Source organism: Mirounga angustirostris, unplaced genomic scaffold (genome assembly GCF_029215605.1).
Source record: "Mirounga angustirostris isolate CCGP_5_RB_7025 unplaced genomic scaffold, mMirAng1.0.hap1 SCAF_1, whole genome shotgun sequence".
NCBI lineage: Eukaryota > Metazoa > Chordata > Mammalia > Carnivora > Phocidae > Mirounga > Mirounga angustirostris.
This window is the reverse complement of record NW_026991709.1, coordinates 193,328,035-193,345,550: the sequence shown is the minus strand read 5'-3', so window position 1 is coordinate 193,345,550 and position 17,516 is coordinate 193,328,035. Positions and strand designations below refer to the sequence as shown.

The window sequence follows — 17,516 nt, the reverse complement described above, 5'->3', positions numbered from 1 at the left end:
TCTTACATGGGAGGGAGTGGTTTCCCTCTGGTTTGTGAAGCCCCTGTCTCAGAGGAAAGATACCAGAGCAAGGATCTGTATGATGGTCATATCTCTGCTTTGGATAGTGGGCATCCATCCTGGAGCCTTGGATATCATTGAGCAGCATTTCCAATTTCTAGATCCTCATAACATTTTTTTCTTCTTTGTATTCATGAGCAACACTACTTATTAGGCAGTAACTAATTTTATTTTCTCAAGTAGCTGTAAGAGAGTACAGCTGAATTTCTACCCCTCCCATTCTAAAAACATCTTTTCCAGCTCAGCAGGGTCATGGGTGATATACGAACCTTCATTTTTCTTGGTCTTTTCATCTGATTTCCTGGGTCTCGGTGGGACCAGAGTTCTGGCAGTAACACACTGGCTGGTGGTTGGGTTTCTTTTCTCTGCTGTATTTTAAGGTAGGTGTCGGTAGTGCTAGGAAAGGATCCCAACTCTGACTTCTTCAAACCTGTCACATCCCCAAAAATGGTGTTGGGTGTTGGCCTTAGAAAGACCTGCATCCAAGTTCCTACTCCACTACTTACTAGTGGTACAACCTTGAACAAACAACCCAAATCCAGCAATTGTCTTTCTTCAACTGTAATGTGGCAATAAAATGCCCACATGGTTTAGTCGATATGAGGCTTAGAGAAAATGAAAGTATTATACTTGGGAAACAACTGACACAAAACTGGGTGCTCAATAAATGTTGAATGTGTGATTACAATTAATATGATAATGCCATCATCTTGATACATGGTTCACACAGAATGCATGAAGAATGGTGGTTCGGGTTATATTATCCATGTTAACCCCATACTCTTGCAGCTGCATTTGTCAAGCCTATAACTAATTACCTGTGTGACTAGAAAAGTCCTGTGCCTTTTCCATGCTATTTGTAAAATAAGGACATAGAACTATATCAGGGTAACAAATAGGTTTAACCTTTATTGTTAACTCTAGTTGATCAGTACTGGGAACCTGGAAAACAGACTTAAAAGGATTCTGAGGCCGTGGCTGGGCTCAGAAGATAAATTTGCCAAAATCTATTAGTGATGTCTGGCATGGGTAGGGAGGCTGGTTCTCACAGCTATCCCAAATTTGCCAGGCCTAAACTAAATGCTCTCTAGGGATTTTCTCAATGCCCAATCATTTGGTTCCTTTTCTGGGTCTTCTTGATGGGCCTTTGTAATTCGGTGACATCCTGTCCATCCAAATGAATATTTAGTATCAGTGGAGTGAAAAGTATGTATGGATACTCCAGTTAAGAATCTGAAAGGAGGGCGCATGGATGGCACAGTTGGTTAAGTGTCCAACTCTTGGTTTTGGCTCAGGTCATGATCTCAGGGTCCTGGGATTAAACCCCACATCAGGCTCCACACTCAGAGGGGAGTCTGCTTGAGATTCTCTCTTCCTCTGCCTCTCCGGCTTGTGCTCTCTCTTTCTCTCAAATAAATAAATAAGATCTTAAAAAAAAAAAAAGAATCTGAAAGAGTGGTAGACCATGAAGCAGCTTCTTCAGATGGAATGAGGGTTTCTTTGAGACTTCATTGCAATTTGAGAAAGAAAAAAAGAGAGAGAGAGGGAGGGAGGGAGGGAGGGAGGGAGGGAGGGAGGGAGGGAGAGAGAAAGAAAAGAAAGAAAGAAAGAAAGAAAGAAAGAAAGAAAGAAAGAAAGAAAGAAAGAAAGAAAGAAAGAAAAGGAAAGAAAGAAAAGGAAAAGGAAAAGAAAGGAAAGGAAAGGAAAAGAAAAGAGAGAGAGAGAGAGAAAATAAATCAAGTGTTTTCATCAAAAGGGAAAACAAGATAGTTCCATAAAGTTATGCATATAAACCACATCCCAGTGATGCCATGTAGGGTTTGGAATATCATTTGCTGGTAGATTTCTGTCCAATAAATTTAGCAATGGCTACACTGGTGGGTTTAACCAAACCAGAAACAGTTATTTCCTGATTTCCAATTGAAAGGTATAGGTTTCTAACAGTTGTATAATTGTATTAATGTGTGCTACGGATAGATTATTTTAGAAATTGATTTGTCCACTTCCTTTAATATTTAGGATCTAAGGCACCAGTGTCTTATTTCTGGGGTAACTCAGGTAATGAGATTTCATTTTTATGAATCTTCAGGAGGAAATCATGCAAATTGCTTCTCACTCTTGCATTTTTGTAAGGAAAAATAAAACAACCAGTTGTCCATTGGTATTTTATCCATCTTAGGCACAACATTCTTCCTGCAAGTCAGGGATATTCACCTTAGTTTTAAAAGCTTTGCAGGTATCTATTTGACACTAGGTCATCTTTCTCTGCAATTTCTATGGCAGGGTGTATTCTTCACACTTTTTTATATGCCTCACTTCAGACAGCTACAGTATCTGTTGGATCCTGCTATTGTGAATTTGTGATCTCTGGCAAAACAAAAATCACCAGTCTATAGTCCTACTGTTCCACTAAGTATAATGAAAAATCAGTATTTTAGATGGTTTGCTCAGAAACAATCAATACTATACATGAAATTTGTTCACAGCAAACCCTCAGCAAGGCTGTATGATAGAAGGGCATTTGTGGAGGGGAATTTATGAATATGACAGCAGCAATAAGCAGCTGAAAATAATCTATGAGACATTTTCAAATTACCCCTCATGAGCTGTAGTCCTTGTGAAAGATAATTTGTGGTTCTCACAGAATACCCTGCAAATTGGGTCTTTCATCTGCAATGTTTTTTACAGTTAAAACATTTCATTTCTCATATTAACAAGTGATAACTCTGCATTTGTTAATCTAAACAATTTGATTTCTATTTTTCTGTGCTGAGAGGCTGTTGACATTTCAGGGTAAGTAATTATTTTCATTGCCAACTGCTGTTTGTGGTGACTGTAGGCAAAAGATAGAAATCTGAATATACATAGGCATTGTTTTAATCATTTGCCAAAAGGACTATTCATAAAACAGGAATCTATTTGCCTGAGTTATCATCTGTCCTTAGAAATCTAATAGGACATGGGTGTTGATGAGTGAGTATTCTAGTCACATTCAGGCTTTGCTGTGGTGTATTGGAAGTCCTCTCATATGCCCAGTGTGGGCAGAGGGTTGGGGTTGACCTGCAGTATCACCAGGCCTCTGGCAGAGCACCGTGCACTTGGGGTCTTAAGTCACAGTAGCAAAAGGGAGCATGCGTTATTGGCCATGGTAGCTCCCAGCTTATGTAACACCCATTCAAGTACCTTAGCACTGGTTGCCAGGATTACATGATGAATGCTCACGAGAACACCTCTCTCACCATGCCTGGTGCCTAGTGCCAGGTCTGGACACATTTGGTGAAATGGGGATCTGGGGATGACATATAAAAAGATCTTCTAAATTTCCTTTGTCATGTTGCCTTCTTGGCCAAACTTACAGTCCAGGGCAAGGGAAAGAATGATTTTTTTTTTTTTTTTTTCACCTGGATGCGCAGTCTTACCCACCAAAGTGCCACCCAAGGCAGAGTAGAAAGGAGGCACCAGGGTTTGGGATGGAGTTGTTGGGACAGCCAGCTTTCTCTGGGATCTGCGTTTGATCTGAAAATCCATGCTAATTTTTCAATCTACTCCTCAACAGATCCAAGTTTATTTTAACATTCAGAAAAAAATTAACACCAAACCCCAAGAAAATCATGTAGCAAAATTGCTACTCTAAGATGGTCTATCTTTAAGCTTGTGGTGTGCGGGGCCCACGCTAGTTGTGAGGCACTGTGGGCAGGTGTAGATGGCCTCTGTGATGTTTCGGGGAGCATCGGTATGTGTCCTGCAGGGTAGGCTGTGGTAGGTTCCTTGGTACTTCCCGTGGCCTCTTTATACCACTGGCTGAGGCTCTGGCAGCTTCGGACAGGGAGAAAAACACTCCTGCTTGTGTGGACCTCCCATTCACATTCCAGGTTAGGCAATGGACTACTAATTTAGGATCCAAACTGATTTTTACATGGCCTGAAGGAGTGAATGTAGAGCCTGTACCCTGAATGGCAAATGTGTTTTATCCTTTGAACCGATTCCAATTGATTAGTTCTGGTTGCCTATAGTGCTGTCTTAAGAAGACATCTGCGTTGCATCAGGGCTCAGCTGGGAGGAGTGCTGGGATTGATTAGCGATGTCTGTCAAGGCCTCTGGAGGGACCACTGACCCTATATTCGCCATTCTTTGCTTTTGACATGTCCTTAACTCCTCTCTGTCAAATGATTTTAATACTAACAGGTGACTCTAAGTATGAGATAGGGCATCGTGAGAGAGAGCAGGTAGATGACATTTTAAGGAAACCTAGCATGAGAAAATGCACATTTACAAAATGCAGACATCTGGAGCCAATTACTGCCATTACAGAAAGATTCCATGAAAGGCTCCTTTAAATAGCGAGCCCCCCTACTGCATTAAAATGATGATTTAATTTATAAAAATTCACTTTGCATGCAACTCTTCAGGACTGTGCCTGTGGAGGAAAGCAAGCCACACCTGATTTTTTTTAAACCTCGGCCTAAGTAATGTTCAGGATGTCTGCTGCCACCTATCTTGAGTCTCTTGATAGTTCCCACTCTCTGCAGACTTCCTTCCTACTTCCTCTCCCAGAGTATTGAGTAGACAATCTGGGTGGTGGTCAACAGCAGCTGGCTTCCACCGTGCCCACGGCTGCATTTCATTAGTGGGTAAACTGATTGCTCTGAGTGTGTTTATGTGTGGGTGTGGCTGTACAAGCCTGTGTGCTCTGTGCACTGTGTGTGTAGATACGGATACACACAAGCCATTATCTTGCTCTCAGCCCACCCTAAATTCATTCCTGCTGTAAGAGTTATAAATGGAAGGTTCCAGTCGCCTGGTGGATACAGCCTTTTGGTAACATGTGCCCCGGATTCCAAATCCCCGTCCTCTTTGTGTTTGTTTATATGTTATTTACTCTTGCATTAGAAAACTTCCCCAGACCCTGGGCCTGAGTCCCATTATCCAGACATGGAACCCTCCTCTTCCTCTGTGGCCTACAAAGCCCCAAATGGCTTTCTGATTTAGAAAATTAAATATAATCTGACTCTTGTGGCAAGCTTTGCAATTCCCAACCAACAGACTCTCCCATTAAATACATAACATACACAAGATCTAAAAGTATCACCAATCTCACATGAATTTGAATTATAGAGGCATTCAGTGCCCCTCGGGTAAGATTGCCAGCTTCTTCCCAGGCACTCAAAATTGGGCAGTTTTCCAATGGACCATAAAGCTCCCCGGAATGCTGACTAGCACGTGTGTTTGGGTTTCTGTTGCTCTTTTAAAGCAACTGAATGCAGGGAAGGGTACCTGAGAGGGGTATCTTCCCTTTCCCTGCGTCCTGCCTTCCCGCACACAGAGTGATTGCAGGAACTTCTCAGACACAGAGCACAAGTGTCGTCTCTATTTCAAATGCAGTATTTTTAAAATCTCAACATGATATTTTTCCCCCGGGGAATATTTATGTGGACAGGTTTTTGTTTTTGTTTTGCTTTGTTTTTTAGCAAGATGAGACCTTAGCAGTGAATGCATCGGACACTTTCTCTGGCCTAAGATGATTCTTCCTTTCTGCGACGGAGGCTCTCAGGCTGGTGAGCTGTCACACAGCTCCTTTCCTTCCATCTTCCCGGGCTCATTGGTCCGAGCCAGGCATCCCCCATGGTGCCGGGCTGTGACAGCCGCGTAGGTGCAGCCATAGATGGCAGCCGTCAGCATCATGAGACACACGATCCCGCACACAACCCCGGTGGTGATGATGGTGGCCACCGTGTGACGCAGGTTGGCCGGCCTCGGCTTGGGTTTGAGCTCACACCCCGAGGGGTCTCGCTCCCTGGCGCTGTGGCTCTCGGGAGGCCCAGGGACAGGCCGGTGGGCAGAACCCAGCTGCTGCCCCCTGGAGGACCCCACATCCGGAGACGGGAAAGGGCAGGGCCGGTAGAGCTCGTGAGGGATCTTCAGGAGGTCCTCTCCTTTCCAGGTGTCTGGTGACACACAGATGACACCGTCTGTTACTCCCCCTTTAAAAAACAAAAGCCGATAAATACGACAAATGTCCTTTGTTGTGATGTTGTACATTAATTACAAGGACCCAATGTGTCTACTAACACTCTTCGGTGATGCCAAATGGGAAGGTCAATGGCCTTTTGAGTGTTTGTGTATCTTTGACAGTAATATTGGTTTAGTTCGTGGGATTGAGTACAATTAACATGTCTCCTCAGGCCTTGGAACATTCAGTAATTTGAGAACTGAACTTTCCAACAAGTTATTAGAGCCAGTTTCCACTCTCTGTAAGGTGATTGATTTCCTCAGGTATGTAGACTCGTGTTGTTCAGGGGGGGATTTGGGTGCCTGGTGATTGTTTTCTAGAAAGTACACTGAGCTAACAGATTTCATTCTGGCCAAATATGACCTCCGATTTACTATCTAGGCAAATTAACTTCTCTGACTACATTTTTTTTTTTTTTTGCCATAAAATACTGTATTTGTATCTGACTTGATAGTTTACGAAGCGCTGTTCGATAAGTCCTCACAACTCTGCTCTAGTGGGTAATTCTTGTACAAGGTCACCCAGGTAGGTCATAAGTGGGCAGATCAGCACTCCAACCCAGCCCATCCCTTGATCCCAGTTTTCCCACTGTGCTCACTGCCTCTCTCCACTTCCTCCTCCCTCTTCCCCCTCCCTCCTGGAGGCTCTTGAGGTCAGCAGAGTTAATGCAATGACCCTCAGTGTAGCCCTTTGACTGGGCAGAACCTGGCCTGCATGACCTGTGGCTCAGCTCCTCTGGCTGCCATAAACTCCTCCTCCAGGAGGGCTGTGAAGCCTGGCACCACTTTTAGCCAAGTTAGATTGGAGAGCCTTTGTACACACCACAGGTAGATTATGAAATTATATCAGAAAGTCACATGCAGGAGATGGTCACTTCAGTGTTATTATAACCTTCCTTTGCAGAGTTTGCTGAATGCCTTCCAACCATCTTCTGAGCCTCATAAGCCAAGTCCTAGGAGGCCCTATGAGTAGATGGGGCCATTTTATAGTGCCATCATTATCATGGCCCCGGTCACACCGGGATCAGTGGCAGCATTCAACCCACACCTTTTTGTCACCCTACTTGAAACTGAATCGCCTACTGCTAGAGTCACTTGGGCCCCTTCTGGCTTCTTCGGTGATTTCCCTGAGGCAGAGCCCCAACTCTAAAGCAAAAAGGTAACAGAGGAATTTCCTCCTTTCCTGAGCTGACATGCAGGAGGCCAGAGGTGCAGGGTGGCTGCTTCTGATGGGCCCTAGGTGCCATCAGGCTATGCTGAGACTAAGGATCCCTGCCTCAGGGACCAGTTCATGCCTCTGCCCAGGAATTTGTTGTAAGGCAGAAGGCCAGAGAAACCGAAATGGAGTGTGGGGCTTTGAGAAGTAGTGATGATATTCAACCTGGCCAGAGAACACGGAGCCTCCCCCCAGGGGAAGAAAGGCTGCCTGCCGTGGGACCAGCATTTCTGTCGCTGACTCATTCCTAGACTGGGGTGGTTCACCCAATCACTCCAGGCTTAAGCACTATCTTCTCCAGCTTGAGGCTTCCTGCTGATCAATATTAGGGTGGGAGGCATGGCCTTGGGACCCACAGCACCAAGGAAATACCCAGGCTAGAGCCTGGGACAGAGCTGGAAGTCAGGGGCTGTGGCCACAAGAGCTCCATGGTCACCTGTGCAGCTGTGTGCTCAGGATTCACTTCCCAGCCTTCCACCACCATCTCCGCAGCCACGACCCCAGGAGGCAAATCTGCTGATGACAGCTTGTGGGTCCCCCTCCCTTCTAGATCCATGGAAGCTGTTAATGTAAGAAGTCCCAGCTTGCCAAGCCCTCATTGTCCCCCATCTGGCCACTGGTAGCTCTTTACCAGTGTCCTGGAAGAAATTGGATTCAAATCTTGAGTCTATTACTTCCAGCTGACCATTCTTTGCCTCTGCTTGCTCATCTGGAAAGTGGGAGATGGGGTAATAATGAAAAATCATATCACAAGATCACTCTGGGTTCAGTTGGGTGAAGTAGGTCAAGTATTTAGCACAATGCCTAGCTATAAATGTTCAATACAGTTAGCTTTTGACATGAAGATGATTTGTTTACTCTTGAATGGAGAGAGAGCAATACTAATCACAAAATCTATGTTCATGCCTTTGTGAAGGAGACATTTAGTAGGTATTCATCAAAGCACGTTTTTTTGGCTCTTGGGCCCACAGGAAGGCAAAATTTCCCCATCCTTTGTGGTCAGTTTGGGGACTGAGTTGTGGCCCATGGAACCAATGAATGCCACTTTTAGGCCACAAAATCCCTTGCTTCATCCTCCATGTGATCTGTTCCTACTTGGTGGTGCCCTTAGAGGCCACGTGGTAAAGTGGCAGCATTAGAAGCTGGAAGGAGCTTATGTCCCTGAATGACTGCATGGGACTCAACCTTAGCCCCCAAGGGAACCAGTTCCCTTGGGTCTAACACGAGTGAGCAAAAGACTTTTATTGTGACCATGATCCACATGGGTGTCATACCAACCAGCCTGTCCTGACTAATACCTTTACTGTTTGTATTTATTTATGTATCCTTTAAAAAAATAAGGCATTGGCCAATGCCTATTTTGCCTTACCCAATATGTATTATTCCTCAGGGAGTCTGAGAATTAGAATGGACCTCAGGAACTCTCTGGCTTCACTCTGTCAGCTTTTACCTGTGACACTGAGAGCTGGTTGGGGGTGGGGCGGGGAACATTAATTTGTCCAGAGGTCACCATTGAGTTTGTGGCAGAGCAGAGGAGCTATCTCCTATTTCCTATCCCATGTTGCTTCTAGTGTCCTGGACCTAGAAACTATCCTTTGTCAAGAAATGTTCTTTGCTGAAAACTCTTTCTGCGATGGTTTGACTTATGGTTAGCATTTAGTCAGAATACAATAACTAAAGCCACTCCACCTCTAGGTATGAAAAGTTTTATTTGCAACATCCTAGAAAAACAATTTTTGCCACAGTCTATGCCCCCTGTTGTAGGTCAACTTGAAGATTAGTTGGCTAGGGATAGGCTGTTTGCTATTATATTGTTGAGAAGGATTCTTAACTCAATATTGTATATCTGAACTCACGCTGTGCTCTCTCCCCCTTCCTTCTATGTAACTGCTGCAATCATCCGGACTCTGTTGACCCCCTAATTCATGTCTATAGCTCTGAGATCTTTCTGAGTTAGGGGTTCAAACATACAGCCGCCAACTCAGCGGCACCCCTTGGATATGTAATGGGCACCCTGAACTTGACTTGCCCCAGATTCAACTCTCAATTTACCATCTCCACCACATACTTGCCTACTTGCCAAAGAATGCAGGGCCAAGACCCCACCCCCATTCTGCCCCTTATCGGCCCCTGGCATCGCTATGTATGTGGTTAATCTTGCAGAATCAAACAAATCGAATTTCCCATAATATACTCTTTTTTTTCATTCATTTCCCATTCCAATCCATTAGCAGTTTCTATCAGTTCAATATTCCAGATATATCCCCAAAGTTGATCATTTCTCATGACCCTGGTCCAGGCTACCATCTTCTCTTCCCTGAATGACTGAAATCACTTTCTTCCCTCATCCCCTTGCTGCTTCTTCTGCAGCCTATGATCTGCTCTCCCTCAAGTCACCAGAGTCAGCTTTTGAAACTAGTTAGATATTGTTCCCTTGACTAAAATTCTTCAAGAGATTTCCATTTCATCTAAAATAAAACCCAAGTGACTCAGCCTGCTCTGCACGTTCCTACATGACCTGGCCCCTGAGTACTTGTGTTGCCTCATCTCTGTCTGCTCACTGCGTCCCTTCTTCTGTTCTCACCACTCTGAGGGCCTCTTTCTGTCTCTCAGGCAAGCCAAGTTAGTCCCCTGTCAGGCCCTTTGCAATTTCTATCCTTTTCCCCAATTATCTCATGACTCATTTCTCCTCATTGTTCAGGGGCTGCTCACCCACATCACCTCTTTGGAGAAGTCTTCCCTATCCTTCCTATCTGAAATGGAACTCCCGTCCTGTCGCTGTCTCTCCCCTCACTCTGCCTCCTTGTGTCCTTAGCACCAAGTGCTGTCTGAATTTGGCTATTGATTAGCTATCTTATTTTAACATCTGTTTTTGCTACCAGAGTGTAACCTCCATGATGGTAGAGATTTTCTTATTCACCTTTTCTCATCATCTAGAAAAGTGCCTGGCTCATAAATGGTACTCAAAACACAGGAATGAATGAATGATGCTTGAAAATTAAAAGGAAAGAAGCACTGTGATGTAGAGGAAAGAATGTGGGGCTAAGACCCAACAATCATTCATTCTATTTTTCTCTGTGCTTCTAATCTGTCATCCTGGGGAAGCCACTGATCATCTCTGGGCTTCCATTTCCCATTTATTATAGACTAGTATTGAGTTAGAAGGGGTCAGAAAACTTTTCCATAAAGAGCCAAGTAGTTAATATTTTAAGCTTTGCCATACACAACTATTCAGCTTTGCCCTTGTGGTGCAAAATAGCTAAGGACAACACATGATAAATCAGCATAGATGTGTTCCAATAAATATTTACAAGAACAGGAGAGGGGCTGGATTTGGCTCTTGGGCTGTAGTTAGGTGACCTCTGGGTGGTTTCCAGAACCCTCATCTTTAATATTCTAGATTCTTTTGCTTTGATTTTTATCATCTGGTTAAAGAAATAGTAAGCAACTTTAGAAGGGGTCCCTGCTGCATACAATTTCAGTTAACAGCGGTATTTGCTAAAGCAGAAGGGATAATCTCAGGGAAGATTTATAGCTATCAAATTGGTAGAAGCACACACAGTGGGAGAAATCCCAAGGAGAGAGACCATGCTGGATCACACTTGAAAATTAGAATTTTTGTGCCACTTTGGAGTTGAGCAATTATTCAGGGGGTGAATATCCCTCCTTCTTAAGGGCCTGCAGCTCTCAGATAAATAATGTTGTTAATCAAAGCGGAAAGTTACCTCCATGAATCATATTTGTAGATGAATTTAAATCATGAATTTAAACACCCTCTAATGACTCCCTGCCTCGCTTGCCATACCCTAAAATGACATCAGTGTGAAAAAGCTTACACGGACCCCTTGCACACTCCTCAATGTTCCTTCTAATGCAGAACAAGAGATGAGGTTCATCCTAGGCTGGTAACACACAGACTGGGAGGTTGGGGGGGGTTCCAAGTAGACATGACTGACCTTTATAGATAAATGTCTCCAGCCAGAGTTTAAGACTGAGCAAGTGGCAATTGCATTTCCAGAGGTTGTCCTTGAGAAACAAAAGCCTCACACTGGGCATGGATTCCAGGAGCGCTCGATCAAGCTGCTGAAGCTGGTTTTGTTGAACTGCAAATACGGTCAGGTTCTCCCAAGGCCTCCCCAGGGATGTGGGAAGGTGGCTTATGTTGTTTGATGACAAATCAAGCTCCCTCAGCTGTGGGAGGGAGTGGAAAAGCCTGCTTTCCAGAGAATGCAGGGAGTTCTGGGTTAGGTTTAAGACCTGCAAGTGCTGGAGTCCATGGAAAACCCCGGGGGCCAGATGCGAGAGGGAATTGTTCCACAAGTTCAGGGTCCTGAGCTGTGGCACAGCCCTAAATGCGAACGCAGGAAGCTGGCGTATCTGGTTATCTTGCAAGTGCAGCGTTAGAGTCTGCGGAGGCAAATCCAGAGGGACTTCAGCCAGCCCCTGCCGGCGGCAGTCTACAGAATGCGAAGACGAGTGACAGTGGCACATCTCTGGGCAGCCACCCACCAGCCGGAGCAGGATGATCACGCCCGAAAGCAGAAGCAGTTCACCTACAAGGAACAAAAAGGAAACTGAGATGCGAAACCAATGTGTAAGCAGTGTTGGCAAGGGTTCACCTTCGAAATCACAAGTAATGTGACTCAGGGCCAGCAAACACCTTCTACAACCTGTAGGAGGGGTTCTGTCATTCTGCATCCTCAGGAAAGTCGGGCTGGCCTGGGTACAAACCCGGTGGAGTCAACTGCTGTGTGATTGGCAGAAGCCTGCGAAAAGATACTTTCTTAGTGTCTCGGTAAATGGAAGGTGGAAGACTTAAGGATATCACGTAGAAAGGTGAAAAATATCTTGGGGGGCCCATGCCTGTTGTAGGGCACAGCAGAATTATCTGAGGCCAGGAGTTTAGAAGAATGATAGGCCAATCAGATAGTCACATTTCTGAAAAGTAAGCTCCGGATCAGTGCTGTCCAGTAGAACTTGCTGTGGGGATGGAAATGATCTGCATCTGTTGTCCAGGATGGTAGTCGTTGGCTACATGTGGCTACTGAGCTCTTGAAATGTGACTACTGCAACCAAGGAACTGAATTTTTATTTGCATTTAATTTGAATTAATTTAAATTTAAATCACCACATGGTGCTAATGGTTACCATCTTGGATCAGGCGGTTTTAAAGTATTCCTACATTTTGATGTGCATCTTTGCAGGTGTAATAATTCCATGAATGGTGATCATCTCACTTTTTATTCAAGGGATTTTAAAAGTGCAAAAAAAAAAAAGATTTTAAAAATGCAGAAAAGCATGTAATAAACACCCATATTCCTATAACACAGTTCTGTCAATCATTCATAGGTTATCATATTTTTCATCTTTTTTTCTGTTAACTTAAAGAAAAAAAGCATTACTGATACAGTTGCAATCCCTTTGATTAGCCCCCAAGTCATGTTTTCCAACATGAAGCCTCCTCACCCCTACCATTACTGACCTATCCCTCTAGGGCTTTAAAAAAACAATACTTAATAATAACAACAGCAAATAGTCATGAGCCAGGCACCATTATAAGGGCATTATAATATTATATTACTAGTATATATATATATAGCTAATTAATATTACATATAATTATAGATTATTATAATTATATAATATTATTATATTATAATATATATCAAAACTATATAATTATATATAATATATTACCATTTATTATATATTATAATACATCAATTAATATATTTATTATTATATATAGCAGTATATAATGGTATATTATATATATATTAATTTAATCCTCATAACCTTGTAAATCTGGTTCTATTCTATCTGCATTATAAAGGTGAGGGAACTGAGGCACAGAGAAGTTGAACCACTGTCCAAGGTTATATAGCTAGTGAGTAGTAGAATCATGATTTGAAACCAGTCTGCTTCCAGAGTCTGTCAGGATCCTTACCTGCTGTGCTTTCCCACTTGTCAAACTTTTACACACACACACAGCATGTAATGTGTTATATAGTGGTTTTTAAAACTCTACATACATACAGTCATTGGCATGTCTCATTTTGCCATTTACTCTATTCACTCAAAACTGATCTATCCATGTAGGTATAGAGAGAGAGAGTTCATTCCTTGTAAATACTATAGACCATTCCATGGTGACACCATGCCAAATTTAATATTTAGCCACTCCCTTACTGATGGACATTTGAGTTACTGCAGTTTTCCTTTACTATAAATGATGCTGCAGAGAACATCCTTACACAGAACAACTTGGCCATGCAGAAATTATGAAGAGGGTCTCCAGAATCAATAGGAGCCTCCTTGCAGGGTTCAGAGAGGATGCTGAGCTGACATTTTTTTAGACACTGCTAGATCATTCTCCAGAGTAGCTGTATCACTTCCTGCCTTTTTTTCCCCCCCCGGGTCTTGAATTTCAAAATATAGCAAATACCTGTTAAGAACATTTTGTGAAATTGGTAGAAGAATTCACAAGGCCATGCAATAATATTTAAAACTCAGATGATTATCTACTCATAAAGAAAGCTCCTGGAAGAGGTTGTTTGTCTGTCCAGCTTTGGCCTTAACTAGGGAAATAGACAATGTGGCTATCCAATGCACTGGACCCTTGAATTCTCTACTGATGGGAACGGCACTGAAGGCAACAGGGAAGATACCTGGAGAGCCTTCTGAAGATTCTGCTCAGTTTAGTTTAGCTCAAGGGATGCGGAACATCACAGTCCCCTTCCCTGTTCCAAAATATAAAAGAGCAAAATCCTTGTTTTCCTTTCTATAATTTTGCAAATAATCTAAATGACTCCTTTCAAAGCCTCCTTCCTGGGAGAGAAGAGTCAATACAAATCTTAAATCAGAGAACAAGTTTTCCACAGAGTCCACTAATCTATTAATGACAGACTTGTCTTTCTGAGCTTGTGGCCAGTTTGCTCGTTCTTCCTTGAGTCCCACTCCCCCGGCCTGCCCAAGGGGATGATAAATAAACTCCAACTTGAAGCACTGTATTTTCTATGAAATGGCCCATGACATGCTAACTGCGTATGCCATCACGGTTGGGTACATATGTCCCCACGTCCTTCTTCTGACCCAACATGGCATAAACAGAAATTCCCCCACTAGAGACATTTTTTATAGGTTTGGTCTTTAGAGAAAGACAACTTCAAAGTTAAGTTTCCCACAGATACCTTGTTGAGGGAACCCCATTCCTCTCATGGACAGAGAACTTTTCTAAGGTGCGGGGGATTAATCATGGCTCACCTTTCATGGCTGAGTCTCCACAGGCTTCCTCATGGAACCCGTAGCCCACCTTTATGAATCTGCAGATCCACACGCTGAGGGCATGGCGAGCTCAGAATCCAGCTTGTCATTCACTTTTTCAGGACAGAAAAGCTTGTGCTTTTCTTCCATGCAGAACACCGTTGTCACTTTCAGGGATCACGTATTTAAGCAATCCTGCCCCTGTCTCCATCTGACTCGGATGTTGTCAGTTGTGCCCCCTCTTCTTTCTTAAAGTGTCAGCCTCCCCAAGATCATCGTTGCCTTTCCCATTCAGGCGACGAGCCCCAGAAAGAATGTTTGTCAAACCTCCGTGAACAGCTGTAGCATTCAAACATGACCCCGATGCCTCTGTCTTTTTGATTGTTTAATCTGCTTGAAGTCCAGGGCACCAAAATAAAACCGCCTTCTTAATCCGGTGGTGGTTTCTGAATTCTGTTGACTTATTAAGCATGCTGTGTCAACCCTCGCCGGGTTGGGGGACACTTGCTGTGGATCCTCGATCTGGGGGTCTAGCAACAGAGCCAGCAGAGTGTGTAATGTGAGGACAAATTGGCCTGCTGAAGGCTGATACGGTTTGCACAGGGCACTTGTTTGGTCATCCAAGGCGTATTCGGCCAACATCCGTAGGGATTATGTGTTGACAGGGTCTTGATGCCCTGAAATTCATACTCATGGTTTCCTTTAGTGGACATCACAGGCTCTTCTCACTGGTGCCACAAATACTTCTCAGCTGCTTCTTTCCCCCACCCATCCCCCCCCCCCCGAATTGACCTTTCAGTTCGTGTGACTTTGGAAATACTTCTCAGTCTTTCATCGTTTCCCTGATGCTGGGGTTCCAGCCTTTCCCTCATTTTTCACATATAAAACAATAAAGCTGCCCCGTGAGCATCAGGCATCAATGAGCTGTGACTGTTCCCTAATTGAAGCTGTTGGGAACTTTCCCACCAGGGCCTGAAGGATTTCTTTGAATGTGCAAATCCCCTGTCATCTGCTGAGGTGGGGTGTCAGTGCCCAAAGCTGCTCCTCGAAGTGTCACAATGCTCCCATGGCCAGGCCACCACAAGGAAGGTAAAAACCATGTTTTTATTGCGGCAGCTTGTGCAGGGGTATCCCTGGCCCCGAGCAGTGTAACAGAGCAGGGGAGTGTGGGATTTGGAGTTAGATGGGCCTGGATTTGAATTCAGCTTCACCGGTCACCAGCTTGATGTCTCTGGGTGAGCGACTTGCCCTCTGGGATCCTTATAGCCTCATGTCTAACACATCGTGGATGGTATTTCTTGCTTCATGGGTTTGTTCCCAGGATTAAATTAAAGCAAGCGATACATGCCACAGCCTGGAATGCCTTAATAAATGTTCACAGTTACCCATGAGAATGCCTTGCAGGACTTCTATGCTGCTAGCATTAGAAGGACAGCCTTGACACAATAGGTAGGAGGAAGATCCTGGCAAAAGCCTGGGACACCTGGCCCCTCATGCCACTCTGGTGGCACCAGAGGACCCTTGTGAATGAAGCTGAAAAACTGGATGGTGACTATCCTTCAGAGCCTGCTCTTTGGAATCCCTTGTCTCCTTCGGCCATGTCCCATCCAGCCTCATGGATATCCTCTCAGTATATCCATCCTGCCCTCTTCCTGAAAAATCTCCTTTACCCAGCCCTCTACCTTTTGTCCTCTTCTGCAACATTCTTTGAGTACTGTGCTACCATGGAGAAAAGTCAGGTGTAGGTGACAAAGAGCCATTTAAATCTTCATAAGGGCTAAATGGCTCCTTCCTTCCTCCCTCCCCTCCTTCCTCCTATTTGTGAGCACACAGAATTTAATCATAATAATTCCTTGATGATATATGATCAGTGATAGCCCATATGTAGCTTTTGGTCATTAATGCATCATAGCAAACACCTATGAACCTAACCCTCGCTCTAAGAACTAGAAAGTTACCAATAACTTACATCAACCCATGTGTCTGTGTCTTTCCCTGGGGTTGGCAAACATTTTTGCATAAAGGGCCAGAGAGTAAATATTTTAGACATCGGGGGCCATACAGTCTCTGTCACAGCTGCTCAACCCTGATGGTGAGTACAGAGCCAGCCAGAGTGAATCCATGAACAAATAGACGTGCTTGTGCTCCAATAAAACTTTATTTACAAAAACAGGTGGAGGACTAGGTCAGCCCACAGGCCATAGTTTGCAAGCCTTGCTCCACCCCATTCCCTAGCCACTGCTATCATTCTCCTCCTGCACCACACACCGGTCACCCACTCAGCTAGACCTACCCACCAGCCTGTCTCCTCATCTACAAACTGACAGGTCTGGAAAAGGATGATTTTTAGGGTGTTCTTAAGTCTAAAACCTTGTTATTCTCATTAGAATGCTTGAGTGGACTTGAAAGAGTCTGTATTTACAGACTTTAGGGGGCACTGGGCAAAGAGTTTGAGTGTCTCTTTGGGTTATAGCAGAGCTGTTTAGCTGTGTCTTGCACGGTCCACCTAGGGTCCAAGTCTTATGGACTCCAGAGGCCTGGGAAAGATGAATCCATTGACAGCATGGCTCAGCGTAGGGGGCCAGGACAGCAGTAGAGAAACTATAGATAGTCGTCACACCTGCAGGTAAACCCAGGCTGTGTGGCCAACTGAGGAAGCCCACTTTCATGCCGCTTATACCCTGAAGCTGGGTGACCTTGGGCAAACCACAGGCTCTCTCTGAGCCTCGGCTTCCTCCTCTGTAGAATGCAGATAGTAGCTACCTCATATAGCACAAGAAGGATCCAGTGATATATGTTAAGTGCACAGCACAGTTCTGGGAGAGCAAATGACCAAAAGTGGCATCTCCTGTTAGCCCCAAAGAGTCTGGACTGGCTGCTCTCACCTAAAATGTGGATAACCTGGGAACATGCAGAGAACCCACACCGCTGAGGGGTTCCTGGGAGGCGTGCCTTACTACCCAAACGG

The 17,516-nt window shown here is 44.3% G+C and overlaps 2 protein-coding genes across 2 annotated transcripts in view; one reads left to right on the top strand and one right to left on the bottom strand.

The window, feature by feature from the left end:
- The window catches only part of CACNA2D3 (calcium voltage-gated channel auxiliary subunit alpha2delta 3), an 858,477-nt gene that overhangs the window by 708,751 nt on the left and 132,210 nt on the right, over positions 1–17,516 (top strand). The gene's annotated exons all lie outside the window — the stretch shown is intronic.
- Positions 5,608–11,983, bottom strand: LRTM1 (leucine rich repeats and transmembrane domains 1). Its single transcript, XM_064577162.1, has 2 exons — positions 11,242–11,983; positions 5,608–6,041 (listed from the first exon to the last, which is right to left on the bottom strand). Exons 1-2 carry the CDS (start codon positions 11,981–11,983, stop codon positions 5,608–5,610), a joined length of 1,176 nt encoding a protein of 391 aa, XP_064433232.1.

Coding starts and splice junctions, on each gene's coding strand:
- LRTM1 (XM_064577162.1), bottom strand. CDS start 11,983: ATGCAGAATGACAGAACCCCTCCTACAGGTTGTAGAAGGTGTTTGCTG. Junction 6,042..11,241: donor GGAGACATTTATCTATAAAG/GTCAGTCATGTC, acceptor TGTTTTTTAAAG/GGGGAGTAACAGACGGTGTC.